The following is a 17,599-nucleotide window of genomic DNA, read 5'->3' as shown; positions in this document are numbered from 1 at the left end:
ATTTATCAGAGAGAGAGAAAGAGAGAGCACAAGCAGCAGGAGTGGCAGGCAGAGCACACAGAGGGAGGAGTAGGCTCCCTGCTTGATCCCAAGACCCTGAGATCATGACCTGAACCAAAGGCAAACGCTTAGCCAACTGAACCACCCGGGCATCCCACAGCTCTAGACTTTAAAAGTCCTTTCATGTTGAAGGTCAAAGTCTGACTCCAACAAAAGCTCCAAACAGAAGATGTTCAGATGGCTTGGGTGTGGCTTGCTCTACAATGAGTTAGAGATAGTGACCATGTGGCCAGCGGAATGTGCCCATAATGCCTCTCACTGCCCTGCTGAGGTCTCCGTTCTGAAAAAGGCCTGGTTTGGGACAGGGCAGTACAGCTCAAACACTGGGTGCTGTGTTTAGATCTGGGTGCTCCCAACATTTATCCAACATCTACTGCTACCAGGGGTCCAGATGCATTACCCTCCAGCCAATCCTGTGCAGCATTGCTGGGATACAGAGGCTGAGAGAAGGAGTCTTGCTCATGTCACACAAATAGTGGTGGGTGAGGGTCTTGACCCCCCAGCTCATTCCTCCTGGGCCCCAGAGACTTCAGCATTGAGTCCATTCACCATTCACAGCCCCCCCGCCCCGTCTCATTCCTGTGCGCTACCTGTCTCCGCAAGCTCACAGCTCCAACTTGCATAGCTCTAGTGATGGGGAGCTCACCCCCCTCCAGGCTCTTCTTTGCTATCACTAGATACTCTTCAAGATAGGCTTTCTCTCAGTGAACTAAACGCAGTCTCTCTGTGACTCTTCTCATCCCCCAGCTCTGTGCTTAGAGGAAACAGAGCACAATTTTTCTCTGGTCTAGGGCAGCCCTGCAGATATTTAGAGACAGAGACTCCTTTTCAGGCTGAAAATCTCAGCTTCTCTAAATATGTAATAGACTAATGGCAAAATTAGTATCAAGGGAAGAAAACAGTTTTTTAAAAAAAGATTTATTTATTTATTTATTTGATAGACAGAGATCACAAGTAGGCAGAGAGGCAGGCAGAGAGAGAGGGGGGGGGAAGCAGGCTCCCTGCTGAGCAGAGAACCCGATGTGGGGCTCGATCCCAGGACCCTGGGATCATGACCTGAGCCGAAGGCAGAGGTTTTAACCCACTGAGCCACCCAGTTGCCCCAAGAAAACAGTTTTATTGAGGGTGAAATAAAATCAGTTATATGACTCCAAAGGCCCTGAAATATGGGACATGACTGATGCTGGTACTTTGATGATAAGAGGTGTGAAGGGGATATGTATTCCTTCTTTATTTTCCTTTCGGGATGGAGACCTACTCTCTGCGCATTTACCTAGGCATTTCTTAGGGCTGGGTCCTAGCCTTCCTGCTCATCCTTCCCTATCCCAGCCACATTAGCCCCTCTAAGCCACTACTTCCAGCTCAGATCTCTCCCACACCCCAAGCTGCATCCGGAGATGTCCCATGGCTGCTGGGAACTCAGCCCGCCCACACTAGGGCCCAGCATTCGGCTCATTGCTCTTTGCTTGTCTCAGAGTCTCGTTGAATGAATGAATAGTCTCTCCTCACCCCCAACCTGCTGCTTTTCTGGCACAGCCACCCTGTGTTATCTGAGAGGGAGGAGTAGGTGCTCCTTGGACACCACCCTTCCCAATCCCTCCCTCCTCACATCCAACAAGGCATCTCAGTCTGCTAGTTGTACCCCTTAATTTGCTCTTCTGTCTTCCCCCTTTTGTCCACATGCTGCTCTAACCCAGCTGGGCCTCCTGTCTTCTGGCCCCCCCCCCAGACCCGCCCCCAGCTTGCTCACTGCTCCCTGCTTTGTCTACCCCGCCCCCCAAGCTGTGGTTGGAGAGACCTCACTGAAACGCAAGACGGTCCATGCCATGTCCTTGCCTAAAACACTATAATGGTGTGTAAGGGAAAGACCAAACCTCTTAATAGCTCCTACAAGGCCATCAAGACCATTTTCCCCACCACCCCCTGCTCTCTGGATGGGCTGATTCCCCAGTAGCTCCTCCTATCTGCATACTTTCCCATTGGCTCTTCCCTGGATGACTGGTACTTCCGATCTTCTCTCCCCATGTCCTGGGGAGCCCCCAGCCCCACCCCCGTCACTGCCTGACAGCTCCCAGATACACATCTCTAGCCCAGACCACGCCTCCGAACTCCTGACTCAGGTCCCAGACAAAACACGTGAATCCTGCCCCTGCCCGACCTTCCCCATCTGTCTATTGTAGCTGAGCAGACTCAAAACCTTGAAGCCATCCTTGGCTTCTCTTTTCCCCTCCTATTCCATATCATGTTGGCTGTCCCCTCAGAATGTATCTAGATTCAAATCCTGCATCCCTAGTTCCCCAGCTGCTACCTTGACCCAAGCCACCTCACCTGTGGTCTTGTGGTGGCTTCCCGACCCGTCTCCCTGCTCCTGCTCTTCTTGCTTTCCAAGGTCTTCTCTCAACACTGCGGCCACATCTTGTCTTCTGTGCTCAGAGCCTATAGCTTCTTGGCTCTGATTCAGAGCTGGAGTCCGTACAGTCTGAAGTCCTTGCAAGGCTCCAGATGTGTGGTTCTCCAGCGGCCTTTCTTTTTTTCCCTTTTTCCTTTTTAAAAAAGATTTATTTATTTGACAGAGAGAGAGAGCGAGAGAGAGAGAGAGAGAGAGAGGGAATACTAGCAGGGAGAGTGGAGAGGGAGAAGCAGGCTTGCCGCGGAGCAGGGAGCCCGATGCGGGGCTCAGTCCCAGGACCCTGGGATCATGACATGAGCCAAAGGCAGAGGCTTAACCAACTGAGCCACCCAGGCGCCCTTCCAGTGGTCTTTCAAACCTCCTCTCCTGCCATCACTTCTTTTTTTTTTTTTAAAGATTTTATTTATTTATTTGACAGAGAGAAATCACAAGTAAGCAGAGAGGCAGGCAGAGAGAGAGGAGGAAGCAGGCTCCCTGCTGAGCAGAAAGCCCAACGTGGGGCTCGAACCCAGGACCTGGGATCATGACCTGAGCCGAAGGCAGCGGCTTAACCCACTGAGCCACCCAGGCGCCCCTCCTGCCATCACTTCTTGATTGGCTACGCTCACACCGTCCTTATGCCCCTTCCCCCAGACCTCTGTCCTGGCTGTTGGCTCTCCATGCCTGCCATGGGCTCCTCTCTGACAGCCAGACGTCTGGCTTCCTCACCTCAGCTCTCTGCTCGAGTGTCGCCTCTTAGAGGAGTCTTCCTTGACTAATCTATGTGAACTAGCCCAGCCCTCTCTGCCAGCACCCCATTCTCCTGATCCCGTCGTGACTTTCCCATCCTGCCCTATGACCTTTTTTTTATCGATTTATTTGTTTCCTGGGTAATGCCTCTAGAATGTAAGTACGCTCTGTGAGAAGTCAGCTCTTGACTTTCTTTTGTTCATTGCTGTATCCCTGCATCTCAGAGAGGGACTAGTCCATGGGAGACATTCAATAAATGTTGGTTGAACGAACCAACAAATGAATGAATGAACTTTAGACTTAATGTTAATATTAATACTACATTTTCTTGATTTCCTACAGTGGAGGGGGTCCCCTTGGCCCTCTTCCATCTCCTTTAACAAATCTGGTACAATTAGATTACAGCTTACCCTTGAACAACATGGGGGATAGGGACACTGACCACCCCCATCCCGGGCATGGCCAAAATCCACATATAACTTTTGACTCCCCCAAAACTTAACTACTCATAGCCTACTGTTGACCAGAAACCTTACTGATAACATGAGCAGTTGATACACAGCTCTCGTATATGTATTATATACTGTATTCATATAATAACATAAATAAAGTAGAGAAAAGAAAATCACAAATCACAAAGAAAATACATTTACAGGGGCACCTGGGTGGCTCAGTGGGTTAAAGCCTCTGCCTTCAGCTCAGGTCATGATCCCAGGGTTCTGACATCAATCCCCGCATGATCTCAGGGAGACTACTTCCCTTCCTCTCTCTCTCTCTGCCTGCCTCTCTGCCTACTTGTAATCTCTGTCTGTCAAATAAATAAATAAGTAAAATCTTTAAAAAAAAAAAAGAAAAGAAAATACATTTACAGTGCTGTACTGTATTTACTGAAAAAAGTTCACATATAAGTGGACCCAAGCATTCAAACACATGTTGCTCAGAGGTGAACGGTAATTAGATAATTAATCAGATAATTGTATAACATAAGCCCTATCTTAGTCGTTACTGTATTTCCAGGCCCATGGTATGTTGAGCGAATGAATGAAAGCAAAGCCAGAAGCCTATTTGGGAAACTGACCAGCACAGAGAGCCCTATCTCTCCTACTAACTTACTGTGTGACCTTCAGTTAGTGGCTGTCCCTTTCTTTACTTTTCTTTTTTTTTTTTTAAGATTTTATTTATTTATTTGACACAGAGAGAGAGATCACAAGTAGGCAGAGCAGCAGGCAGAGAGAGAGGGGGAAGCAGGCTCCCTGCTGAGCAGAGAGCCCGATGCAGCGCTCGATCCTGGGACCCTGAGATCATGACCTGAGCCGAAGGCCCAGGCTTAACCCACTGAGCCACCCAGGCACCCCTGACTGTTCCTCTCTGAGTCACAGCTTCCCGAGGTGAAAAATGAGGAACAAGATCACAGCATTCAAGATGAGTGTTTAGGCCAGGGGACACTGTGATTCTAGACACCAGCACCCCCAATGCTGTCCCACGGCTGGGGCCCACAACAGTGGGCAGGGAACAGGGCTGCGCTGGAACCACCAGGCAAGGATTGGGCTTTGGGACCTCTGCTGGCAGCTGAGCTCTTGGCAGAGGGTCAGCCCTTTAGTTTCTTGGCTGAGTGAGTAAGCAGCAGGAGAAGGTGATTGATTTTCCCCAACTGGGGGGTCCTGGTCATAAATCTCACCGGCCCAGTGGAGTCGCCTAGGACCCAGGAGTCATATCCAGTACATTCCTTGGCTTGGGCACTTCAGGGCTTGTCTTTTCGCCCCTTCCAGCTTCCAGGGATGGGGCCCTGTACGGGGGTGATCACCCATTCAACCTGACCGTGGCCCCAGCTCGAAGTCCCAGGAAGCCCCTGTCCAGGAAGTGCCAATCTTTCTCTAGATCTGACATGAGTTTATATGGCATTGCTTTGAGCAGACCTGCCCTGGGCTCCTGGTGAGTCCTGCTTTGTGCTGTGGGACCCGTGGGTGGTCTGGGGCAGCCCATGGACACCCATCTCGGAGTAATCTTTTTAAATGTATAAAGGAAGAGGAAACCAATTATATTGAAATGTAGTTATTAAAATATCAAAAATATAAGGTTATAGTATGGTAACTTATGTGTATTTTTATAATGTATTAAATAATAAGCTCTAGTGGGAATGGAGTCCTAGTGACTCCTATACTTCCATAGTGATGAGCACAAGGGATGTATCCAGATGTCTGCACCAATGGTGTATGGTGGTACGGAAATAATGCAGAGGGACTGTGGTTTGTTGTCTAAATTCTTTTTTTTTTTTTTTTTTGAGATTTTTTTTTCATTTTTAAGTAAGCTCTACACCCAACATGGGGCTCAAACTCACCACCTCGAGATCAAGAGTTGCACCGACTGAGCCAGCTAGGTGACCCTGTTGCCTTCATTCTTTTTTTTTTTTTTAAGACTTTATTTATTTATTTGACAGAGCTCACAAGTAGGCAGAAAGGCAGGCAGAGAGAGAGAGAGGAGGAAGCAGGCTCCCTGCTCAGGGGGGAGTCTGCTTCTCTCTCTCCTGCTCACCCTGCTTGTGCTCTCTGTTGCTGACAATTAAATAAATGAAATCTTTAAAAAAAAAGAAAGAAAATGGTCAATTTCAGCTAGAGGTTAGTGAAATGCAGATGTAATGTTTTCCCTGTGCAAGTTCATGAACCCCTGAGTTTTGCCCACGGGCCCTTGTGATAGGAATGCTAAGTGAAGGGGAGCCAGGTAAGAGAAGTACTGAGTCTGAGGGGAGAGAGGCTTACCACAGTCCTAACCAGCCCACATCCTCAGAACCTGATTAAAATGTAAGTATCCATCTTAGTGTATTAACAGAGTCACAGAATCACAGGCCTTCGGAACTGGAAGGGCCAGAACCCCTTTTGTAGATGTTCCCATTGGGTGACCTAGCTCTGGGCCTCTGCTTGTACACCTCTAGGGATGGAGAGTTCACTCTTATTCCGGGCTGGGTAGCTCCAACTTCTCTGAGCAATGTGACACAGAGATGAATCAGACCTGTGAGGCTCCGCCCTCACAGCTAGAGGGTAGAGAAAAACAAGGACCCGAAAAGAGCTAAAATGCTTGCTTTATTCAGTAATCATTCCCTGAGCTCCAGCTTTGGCTGGGCCAGAGGTAGGGACTAGGTCTACTGAGACTTTATTTCATAAAGTATTTGTTGAGTGTGTGCTCATGTACTGTGCTCAGTTCCGGTGTACTGGGGGTGATATGGTTATGATGCCTTCTCCCTGGGGAGACAGATATTAAACAAATACGCACACAAGTCAATATGTAATTGCATTCATGATCATGGCTGTGAAGAAATGAGCAGGGGACTCAGGAGAGTGACTTCAGATTGGGGAAAGGGGAGGTCAAGGAAAGTCCCTTGAAGAAAAGTGACATTTAGGAAAAAACCTGGAGGATGGGTTGGAGTCCACCAGGCAAGTAGGAGGGGAAGACTAGTGGCCATGATGTGGGCAAGAGCATGGCTACTCTTAGGAAGAGAGAGGGGGCACTGGGGCCAGATGGGGCTGAAGAGGGGGCACCAGGGCAGCTTGTGGGATCTTTAAGCCCATGCTAAGAAGTTTGCATATTATCTTAAGAGCTGTTGGAAGCCCTTAAAGGGTCTAAGCAGGATCTGCTTGAAGGAATAAAACAAGGTATCCTGGAGCTCTCAGGCTTGCAGCAAAGACATTAAAGAGATTGAAATACTATGAGAATGAGTGAAAAAAAGCTTTTGTTTCTGCGCTCTAAACACCCTACTCCAACGCCTCCCTGCTTGTCCTCTCTGTGCCCAGATCTCTTTCTGAACCTTTCTTTTTCGCGCTGCCTCCTCCGGGACGCCTTCCTCAACAATTTAGTCGTCTGTGCTGCTCTCCAGCACAGCCCTGAGCATGCCATGGGCCCTGTTCCCAGCATGGCTGACTGTTTACACGTCCGTGTCCACCCTCTCTTCCTCCAAACCACCCACGGAAGGGGGCGGAAGTGGGGGGCTGGAGGGAGGGGAAGTTGCCGAATCTTCAGCGCCAAACCGGCCCCCTCCCTTCCTCCCCAACCTGGCTGGGCTCGGAGCCGGACTCTGCCACCTGCTGGCAACAACTGTAATGGCAGGCGGCTGGGGTTGGGAGAAGGCCCCTTCTGGAAAGTCTAGGCCTACACTGGCTTTTCTGAAGGGTAAAACTATCACACAAAGTCTAGCTAGATGGAGGACCTGTCCAAGGGGGACTGATGATTCCGGGGGGCAGAGCTGAGCTGGGACCAGGAGGGAGGAACTGAGTGTTGATGGAGCAGCAGCTCAGGGATGAGGACAGAGTCCAGCCCTGTGGCACCCTGAGGCCTGAGTCTAGATCTTGGGCTCACACCAAAGCAGCAGGGGGCCCAATTTGTTACCATGAGGACCCAGGGTGATGTCCATACAGGTGGAGAGGTGATCCCCCCCTCCCCAGCTGGATGAGGACGCCCAGTGAACAGAGACCAGCCTCAAAGCCAAGTGTCCACCCACACCCCTCTTTTCCGGAACAACTTGTTTTGCTCTAAAGCTTGGGACTTTGACCTGGGAGGTGTGTTTTCCTCCTGTTGGTCACCTGATGTCCTTCCTGCTTATCCCCCTCCCCCTCTACCCCAAAACCCGGCCAATCAGGCCCCTGGAGTCCTTGTCCTTCCCCGTATTCTTTAGGGAAGCGGGGATGCTTGGGTGAGGGAGCAAGGACCAGATACCCTGGGACTGATGGGAGAGGCTGGGCTACTTCTGGGGGGCAATCCTTAAGGGGGGTCCATCTCTTACTGGATCTCTCCTTCCTGGGTTTCTGGGACATCTCACTCTTCTGAGGTTTCTTCCTCCTGCTCTAACCTGCTCCTCTTCCTTTTTAAAGACCCTTATCATTGGAGTTGTGTCCTGCTCCTCACTTCCCTCCTTTCTCCTGCTCTCCTCTTGCTACACACACACATATACCACACACCACACCCATACCACACAAACACCACACACATATGTACACACACCATGGACACCATACATCACACATAGACACACACCATACACACATGCCACACATACACACCACGCACACATTACACTGCACATACACATATACCACACATGCACACACACACACATACACACTCACATATATACACACGTCGCACACACCACCCAATATACCAGACACCACACACACACTATACACACACCATACACACACAGACACCAAACCACACACACACACACACACACATACACACCCCGCCCTGGGGAGACCATACATTCCTGTGCCTCAGTTACCCATGCTGTGCCACCCATGCCTCCCAGATCTAGTCCTTTACTCCAGACCCCAGATTCTGCTGCCTTCCTCCTATTTCCTTCCGGAGGATCCACAGGCACCACGAGCATCATACTCCTGAGCCTGAAGCTCACCATACCCCCACCGCTTCTGAAACTTGCTCTGGTTCCTTCAGAAGCTCTGGGCATCACCCTTGGCAACTCCCTGTCTGACCAGCCACTCCCTGCTGGTCACTGCATCCAGAAGCAGCGTCCTGTCCGCTCCATCCCCTGACCAGGGCTCAGATGCACAGCCGCGCCGCCCTGTGCTGCCGCAGCGCTGGGTGCAGGGCTGCCGTATGGCCCCTGCGCCCCCACCCCCTGAGTAGCCCCCTTTCTCCAGCCCTTGCCCTCCCCACTCATTCCCCACCCTGGGACCAGAAGTGTTTTCTCAAATGCAGATCTGCCCACCTGACTGGCCGGCTTTAGGCTGCCCAAGAAGGCGTCCTGCTGTTTAGTAAGTTCAACTCCATTCCTTGCATTCCAATAGGTGATTCCCTGGCTGTTCATTAATATGAATGGTGCCTATGCTCGCCAAACTTTGTGCCAGAAGGTTCAGAGGACACCCAACTGGGGGTTATGGAGGGAGAACAGGACATACGTGTCTGTGTCATTCAAGTCCAAGCCAAAGCACCCTGTCTTGAGATGATAGTGGGTGCTCTGCCCTTGAAAGTGCGTACTGTCCTTGAACCTGCATACATAAGGAGCAGGGGTGAGGCATGACATCCGATGGCTGCCACTGGCTGAGCCATCCTGCAATGGAAAGGGTGGCCCACAGGGTCCTGTGAACAGTAGTTCGGTGGCTTCCGTGCAGGAAGGCTGTGGAGGGACTTCCAGCCCTGACTTCTGGGGACCCTCCATTTCTGAGACTTTGCCTCAGGATGCTGGGCCCTTCTTTCCTAGTGTCTGTGGAGTCAGCCTCTCAGCCTCTTTGGCTTTCTGGGGAGGGGTGAGGCAGGGAGACCCAGCGTGACCCTCTGGCCCAGGCCTCAACAGGTCCTTGGGTCATTCTTAGCGCCTGAGCTGGAGGGCCAGGTGGATCTATGTGATCCCAGTGTTTGAGGGACCAGGGGTTCAGGGCCCCACGTTGGACCCTTCCATATGGGGATGTCTTTCCTTCGCCTCCACAGCAGGGCTCTCCCTTGTCTCCCTGTGATGTTGGAGGTAGATCGGGAGGTGTGTATAATGGTCTGTGACCGAGCCTCGATCTTGTCCCAGGGAGCTTCCACCCACCTTCCAGAAGCTACCTCTGGGGCTGAAAGGACAGCTGAACAGGACCAGGGCAGTTGGGTGGGTAGGGAAGGCTGGGAACAGGGCCCCTCAGGCCCTCTGGCATGATCCCCACGGGACAGGGTAGATTATAGAGCTATGAGGCTAGGCCAGGGATGGAGGGACAGAAAGCCCAAGGTCTGGCCTGGCTAGGGAGGGACAGGTGAGCTGAAGAGCAGGAAATAGGCTGGGCTGTGGTGGGGAGGGTCAGTTTTGACCTTTCCCTAGCCTCTGGGGTTTTCCCCAAGCTCCTGCTCCTAGCCACACAACAGATTTCTTAATCCCACTGTCAGCCTTCCAAGGCACCCTGCCCATAGGAACCATAATGTGTCACTCCTCTCCTCAGAGCCCAGGCCCCCTGCCAGGAAAGGGGAACTGACACAAAAAACTGGGGAGGCCTAGGGCTTGGAGGTGAGACACCAACTCCCCTCACCGTCTCCCAGGTCCTCAGACCTGCTTTCTTATCCAACCTTTGAAAGATGACCTCGAATGCCAGCTCGAGTGGGCAGGGCACCAACCTGGAAGGCCAGGCCTGGAAGCTCATTACCATGGGAGGGAGGGCAGTTTCTCTCCACCTCCCTTCCTTCCTCCCTCGCCTTTTTCCTTACTAGCTCCTCTCCTCCAGGGCCAGACTGAGCCAGCCGTTCCCAGGCGGACGCTGACAGGCCTCACAACTGCTCCAGAAGCCCAGAAACCAGCAGCCCGAGAGAAGGCCCAGAAGCTTCCTGCAGCCATGTCAGCTCTCATCCTGCTCCTCACTGTCCTGTTCACGGCAGTGCCGCCAGCCAGCTGTCAGCAAGGTAGCCCAGGACTGGTGGCTATGGCAAGGGGGGGCTGGGCTGAGTGCTGCTAACCCAGGGGTGGATGGGGTGCTTGTCTGGCTTCCCTCACCACTCTGGACACCTACAACTGGGAAGGGGAAGCAGGGACTGGGTTCGCTGGAGGAACCGCCAAAGGCAGAGACCCCCGAGCAAGGCTTCTGTCTGGGACTTGTTTTCCAAGAGTGAGGAATGTGGGCAGCAGGGGAAATGTGTGGGCTTGGACTGGAGCCCTAGAGGAGTTGACACCCAAGCTCTAGGAGCAGGAATTGCTGGAAAGATGGTGGGGTCCCGAGGACAGGGGGTCAGGGAGTGGGCCCAAGGGGCCCCTCATATGGCAGGCTTGTCCCAGGGGAGGGAGCATGCTGTCAAGGCTGGGCCCGTGTCTCTGGCTGAAGTCCTCATTGTTTCAACTTCCTGGGCTAGGGTTGGGTAGGGGACAGTGCCTCAGGGTGGCCCCCTTCAGAAATCTGAGCTCTCCCTCTGTCTTGCTGTGTGGCTGGGAGAAAAATCACTGCCCCTTTGTGACACTCAGTTTTCTCCTCCATAAAATGAGGACAATAGAGCCACCCTGCCTACCCAGGTGAGGGCGTGGGAAGGCTGCACAGCAGGGAGGCACCACACCCCGAGATCTGCTGCCCGACCTGAGCTGCAGGGCCCCATCTGCCTCCCAAGTCTGAGGGCTCTGGGTGCAGAGGGGACCAGCAAAGATGCTCCCCGAGTAGCTTCACAGGGACCCTGAGCTAACATGCAGGTCCGCTTCCCCTCTGCCTCCCAGTCTCGGGAAACTGAAGATCAGAGGGGTTGAGTGACTTGTGTGGATCACACAGCAGAGTGAGAAGAGATGTAGCCGGGTGCATGAGCCCTGGCTCTGGGGGCCCCACACAGACCACGTTCGGCCCCTGGCTACTGACAAAATCCAAATGCAGGGAAACAGGGGCGGTGAAACAACAGGGTTTATTTCAGTGAGGTCAACCCCGGGAAGACAGCGGACTAGCATCTCCAGGACGATCTGCAAAGTGCCGAAAACACTTCCAGGTTTCTCTAAGAAAACTGTGGGGCAGAAGTAGGTGGGTCCATGCAGATGGGCAGGGAAGGTCAAGTCTGTCTTTGTTTTGGGGGTCTTGCTGGCTCGGGGCCATCCTTACTGCTTGAAGGCAGAGTTTGGGTTCCCAGAACTGCCCTCGGGGTCTTTGCCTGAGTGAAGAGATAAGCCAGAAAGAACTTCTTCAATGGGAAAGTTTGAGATCACTCTGGAGGGACTTGCAGTCTTTCAGGGACAGGGCTCAGGTCCCCTCTCTCCTGCTGCAGGCTCTGCCCCTTGTGCTCTCTGCTCACTTCAGAGCTACGTGGGTGGAGGAGCAGGGTCCGGGGGTTCCCTGGGTGTCTGGAGGGAGTTGGCTGCAGGGTCTGGAGGAGGCAGGGAGGCGCCTCCCAGGGCTGGAGCCCTAACTCCCCATCCTTGAGTAACCACAGACGGACAGACAGACTGAGGAAACAATGGGTCTGATCCATTGTTTCCTGGGGAAACAGTGAGTCCAAAGTACTTTGTTTCCGCAAGTCTGTAACCACACTGATCTGGCCCCAGGCCCCTCCCCTCTTCCCTGTACCTGGCAGGCTCAGAGGGATCTCAGAGAAGGGGTGCGGCCTTCACAGCTGCAGGAGAGCTTTAGGGTAGACCCAAGGAAGGACTAAGAGTGAGAGTGAGGCAGAATGAGGTTTCCAATGCCCAGCCCAGGCCCCTCTAAATACAGGGTGGCACCAGGTCTGCATGTGTCTTGGCCTGGACCGGAGACCTCTGGGGGCCTCCTGTTGGCCTGTCTCCTCCTGACACCCACCTGCTCCCGCCTTTCTGTTCTCTGCGGGGTTAAGTGCTCATAGGCTCACAGAGCACAGTGATGCCTGGGGGAGGGGAGAGCCCTTTTGGGGTTGCCAGTGGCTGAGGGCAGAGATTTTGGGAAACCTTGAGGGTTGAAGGTGGTGTCAAAGGTCAAGAAGGAAAGAAGGTGATGAATGGGGGGGTCTCAGCCTGGTCTCTGGTCTAGTCCTGTAGGCATCCAGCTGGAGGAGATAAAAGGGGCTCAGGTTTTGAGACTTTTTTTCTGGCCCCCTGACAAGGAGAACTTGTCCTTCTGTCTTGCTTTTCCAAAGGTGTTCAGTCCCACCCCTCTCTCCGGGTGCCCCTAGCTAAGCTGCTGTGCTTGTTCTCCACTCCCGCGCCCTAACCAGTGCCAGAGAAATCTCATTACAGAACAGGATCTTCCAGATGCCAGCCCAGTCCTATCAGCTCTGGCCTCGCCAGCCTTCTGGAAGTCAGGGAGAAGGGGAGAGACACACGGCTGGCAGGGCCGGGGCCAGTTATCCAGAGGGCTGCCCTTTGGTCCCTGGGGCCCAGACACTCCCTAGGGGGCCCTGCATGGGACCCATGTGGAGGGGTGAGTGGGGGCTTAGGGCTGTCTCTCCTAGGCATCTCATTCCTTTTTTGAATTCCTGTTTTCCCACTGTCATCCCTTTCTGAACTCAGTGGGGGATCAGGTGGGTCCTCCTGGCCACCCCGGCTGTCCTGGAATGTCTCGTCTGGTCCTGGCCACTGGCAGGCCGATGGCCTCTGACACAGGCTCTGGCCTCTGACACAGGCTCTAGCCTTTGGGGCATGAGGCCCTTCCCTCCCCTGTTTTGTACTTGGAGCTCTTAGCCTGCTGCAGTGACCACGCCCCTCTTTCCAGGCCTGGGGAGCCTGCAGCCCTGGATGCAGGGTCTAATCGCAGTGGCTGTGTTCCTGGTGCTGGTCGCAATCGCCTTTGCTGTCAACCGCTTCTGGTGTCAGGAAGAGCCGTGAGTACCGCCCCTGGGGGCCCCAGGGGCGCCAGGGTCTGGGCTGGTGCCGGCAGGGTGGGCCCCGGAGTTGTGCCACTGCTCTAGTCGTGCTGAGAAGGGTGTCGGAAGCCCAGCAGCCAGTCTGTCACTGTGTGGAAGTGACACTGAGGCCAAAGGTGTCTGGGACCAGGGCAGAGGCTCAGTGACTGCCAGACGGCTCTGTCGGTCCCCGCGGATTGGTGCTCATTCATGGTGAGCTTCCCCCAGATGTCAATGTCTCTCTCTCTCTCTGTAGAGTCAGAACACTGGCCCCACTTGTGATGGGGGGTGTGAAAACCTCTGGGAAGGAAGGTTCCATCCTTCTTCAGGGTCAGGTGCTGTGCCACATGCTGGGGTCCAGGGGGTCAGCAGGACAGACACCGAGGTGCTCCCAGGCTCCCAGACCAGAAGGCAAGGAGCAGTCACCATGCGGGGCTGGGCTGAAATGCAGCCCACTCTGTGCTCCCCAACCCAGGCCACCCCTGCCACTGTCTCTTACGAGGGGGGCCCAGTGACCTGGGGGCCAGCTGAGGCCCCACGTGGCCCCGTGAGGAACCACGAGCTGTCATGGGTGGAGAGAGGCATAGGGAGGACCAGTGAGAGACCGGCAAGGTAGGCAGGACCTGGGCCTAGCAGCAACCGATGCCCCGAACTTTGGGCTTTATCCTTCCTGCAAGAAGAATCCAGTGAAAGCTTGCATGCTGGTCTTGAGATGAGGAGTGGCCTGAGCAGAACCACGCTGGCGGCCCCGGGTGCATGTGTGGGGGAGGGGCAGGCGAGAAGGGCAATGACCTCCCCACCACAAGCTTGAGGTTGGGAGAGAGTCTGGCCTCTGGAGGCAGCAGAGGGCATAGAGAGGGGACCTGTCTGAGAGCTGTCCAGGGGGCCGAACCCCAGGACTTGCTGGAGGTGGACTGCTGTGTGCAGGAGGAAGGAAGGACAGGGATGGGTCCAGGCTTCTGGCGGTACTGCTCACAGAGACACGGAGCCCCCGAGGCAGATCTGGAGGCAGCTGCGGAGTTAGTTTGGGACATACTGAGTCTGCGGTGCCCGTGTGGTGACCCAGGAAGGGCAAAAGCAGTGGTCAGAGTGCTGAGCTTTTGGTCAGAAAGAAGCCTCATTTTTTCACCTGAGCTAAGCTCTGCCTTGAGTGGAGGTGGACTGTGTCCACACCCGGTGCAGGGAGAGCCACGTGGACATGGGGGGGCAGACACCAAAGCCTGTTGGGTCTTGAGCTGAAGCCAGAAGGAGAATCACAGAGGGAGGCTGAGTGGTGGTAGGGGAGAGGGCTTGGATAATTCTTCTGCAAATCTCAGCCTGGGACCCGAGGCCCCCACCTTAGCAGGCAGGGTGTGCAGGACCGTGGAGCAGGGCCAGAGTCAGACCACTGACAGGGGCCCGGCTGGAGAGAGGGGCTTCTGCTAAGGCCTAGCCGCTGCCCTTGGACTTGTGAGAAACAGTGCCCAGAAGAGCGCCTGCCTGGACAGGGGGAAGGAGGGAGAACAAAGAGGGTAGGGACCCAGGGGGCCCTACTGATGAGCCTCATCCACAGGGAGCCCGTGAACACGGTCATGACTGTTGGAAACAAGGCAGATGGAATCCTGGTAGGAACAGATGGAAGGTACTCCTCGATGGCGGCCAGTTTCAGGTGAGGGACTGGTACGGGGCTGACCCACCACCCTGTGCTCCAGAAGGACCAGGTGCTTCTGAGAAGTGGGGTGGGAGGGGGAGGAAGACTCATGTGGGGAGGAGCTCAGTGAAGGGAGGAGGGAGGGGTGCGGTGGGGGCTTTGTGAGGATGCAGGACTCCTGGGGGACCACCAGCTGAGCTGGGGAGAAGGCCCAGTAAGAGGATGGGATTGGCAGGGGAAGGGGCTCAGCCAGGGGACTGGGACTCATATGGAGGGGTGGAGGGGTGGAGGGGTGGAGGGGTGGAGGGGTGCGGTGGGGCAGAGGAACTCAAGGAGGGAAGGGGACTCTGAAGGGATGAGTTGGGGAGGCAGCTCTGTGGGGAGATGGGCTCTGTGAGGGGGTTGTTCAGTGGGAGTCCAGTGGGGGAGGGGCTTAGCCTAGGAGAGAGATGGGGGCTCAGGGAGGGGTGCTGAGAGGCCTCTAGTCACGGGTGCACCTGGGACAAGATGTGGGCAGGGGAACTCCCTTCTGGCACTCAAGTACGTTTATTCGGGAAGATACTGCTGTCACAGGTGCAGCAGGATAGAGCACGGAGGGGTTGATGACCTCTGTTATCCTCTTTCAGCTCGAGTGAGCATGAGAATGCCTATGAGAATGTCCCCGAGGAGGAGGAGGGCAAGGTCCAGAGCACCCCCATGTGACCGCCGCTTGCCTGTGGCCCCCAGCCCTGACCCCAGGTGCCTGTGATGGATGCCCAGCTCACCACCCAAGCCAGCCACTCCTTCTTTGTGCAGGAACCTACAGGAAGGGGCCGACTCTCCAGCTCCACACTGCCCACCTTCCCTCCAACTGTCACCAGCCGAAGTCAGAGCTGTGTCCGGGTTGGGACTCAGCAGTGGCCCTAGGGGTTCCTGCCAGGTCTCCCACCCAATTTAATTCAGAAGACCCTTCCGAAGAGGACAGTCAACTCATCACCTCCAACCCTGCCTCACATCCTCTCCCTCTTAACCGTGGAAATGGCTCTCATTTCTGTGAAATAAAGATGTTTTGTATTTCCAAGCCTGATGTTCCCACGGTTCAGAAACAGCCCCTCAGGCTTACAGCCGGGCCCAGTCTTGCTTTCTGAGTCATGACAGTCACCTCCCCAAGCCACCGTCATGGTGACTTTGGAGGATTACCCAGGAAACCCTCTCTGAGAGCCCCCTTGGGGTAGGGAGCTCACCTACTCCAGCCCTTGTTCCAGGCAGAGACCCTCCTGACAGTGCCCCTCCCTGACTACCCTTCACAGCTGTGATTCTGGGCCCTTCTTTGTTCAGTATCGATACCTGTCCCTATCCTCTGTGCTGCCTGGCTTTGTAGGTGGCTCACTTGTCCCTCATCCAGGCAGCTCTAGCTGTACTTAGGCTGTACTTGGAGTATAAGAGGTTCTCAGACAGAGCTTGCGCTAGGACGCAGGGAGCCCAGCTTTGAGTCCCTGTCCCCTGCCGCCTTACTAGGTAACTTTGGGAGTCACAGTCCTCTCTGAGCTCAGCTTCCCCTCTGGGGGTGGTGGTGGCAGTCAGTTTCATCACAAAACCGGAGTAGAATCATTCTCAGCAGTGCCCCTGACTCCCTGTCCTGAGGGGTGGGTGGAGTCAGGGTACTGGGTCCCAGGGGGAATGAAGCAGGAGGGAGGGAGGTGGGAGGAGGCAGCCCAGTCATCAGGCTGGCTGACCCTGGAGGCCCCTCGTCCCTGTGACTGTCATTCTTCTAGGAACAGACAGAATATGGGGTGACAGCCTGAGACAGGCCTAGCTAGGAGCAATCCCAGATCCAGATGAGTGTGGCTAGAGGGTAGAAGGCAGTCCACCTTGTCCTAAAGATCTCCCTCTGCTGACTGTCCCAACCAGCCATGGCCCCCTCACTTCCCCACTGTAACCTTTGCCTTGCTGTTCGGGGGTTTCAGCCAAATGCTCCAGGGAAGACCCATCTAAGATCTGATTTATCCTTTCTTACCACTGAGGTCTAATTTGTAGCCTGCAGCAGAAGGAAGAATCCTGTGCAGAATGAAGCCAGGGTCTTTGCCCCAAGCCTTCCCTTGCCTGCTGTGTGACTCAGGACAAGTTGCTTCTCCTCTCTGAGCCTCAGCTTAGTGAATTGTGACTGTGCTCTTGTGGGCAGATGCCTTCTCACTCACTGCTGCCAGTTCCAACTCTGCATATTCCTTTTTCTTGGCTCTGCTAAGGTTCCTCTTCCTCTAGGAAGTCCTCGTTGACTAGACCAGAGGGCAGAGCCAGGAGGCCAGCCTCTAACTTACTGGAGGAGGGACAGAGGTTACTAGAGGGCCTCTGCTAAGGCACAAACACCCTGTTCTTCCTTTCCAGCCTCCTTGTCTGAACCTTTTCACTGCTTGGATTGATTCTCCTTGCACAAACCTCCATTCCCTCCCTCCCACTGCTGCCCTGAGTTGTCCCTGAGGGCCTGGGGTGGGTTCATGTCTGGCCCAACACACCCTCCCAGGTAGAAGGCAGAGCTACCATCC

The 17,599-nt window shown here is 54.3% G+C and overlaps 1 protein-coding gene across 2 annotated transcripts; it reads left to right on the top strand.

Annotated features, from left to right (window-relative positions):
* Positions 1-10,153: 10,153 nt before the first annotated feature.
* On the top strand, positions 10,154-16,190 carry LOC111143051 (PDZK1 interacting protein 1). Of its 2 annotated transcripts, XM_022496489.1 has the most exons (5): positions 10,154-10,184; positions 10,399-10,573; positions 13,318-13,426; positions 15,000-15,095; positions 15,704-16,190. In XM_022496489.1, exons 2-5 carry the CDS (start codon positions 10,507-10,509, stop codon positions 15,777-15,779), a joined length of 348 nt encoding a protein of 115 aa, XP_022352197.1. In that variant the 5' UTR covers positions 10,154-10,184; positions 10,399-10,506; the 3' UTR covers positions 15,780-16,190. The 2 variants fall into 2 exon arrangements, with proteins under 2 accessions (XP_022352197.1, XP_022352196.1); XM_022496488.1 differs by lacking the exon at positions 10,154-10,184 and having other exon boundaries at positions 10,377-10,573.
* Positions 16,191-17,599: the final 1,409 nt, after the last annotated feature.

Source organism: Enhydra lutris, unplaced genomic scaffold (genome assembly GCF_002288905.1).
Source record: "Enhydra lutris kenyoni isolate GAN:26980312 unplaced genomic scaffold, ASM228890v2 scaffoldscaffold9, whole genome shotgun sequence".
NCBI lineage: Eukaryota > Metazoa > Chordata > Mammalia > Carnivora > Mustelidae > Enhydra > Enhydra lutris.
The sequence above is the reverse complement of the archived record's forward strand: the minus strand, read 5'-3'. Positions and strand labels throughout refer to the sequence as shown.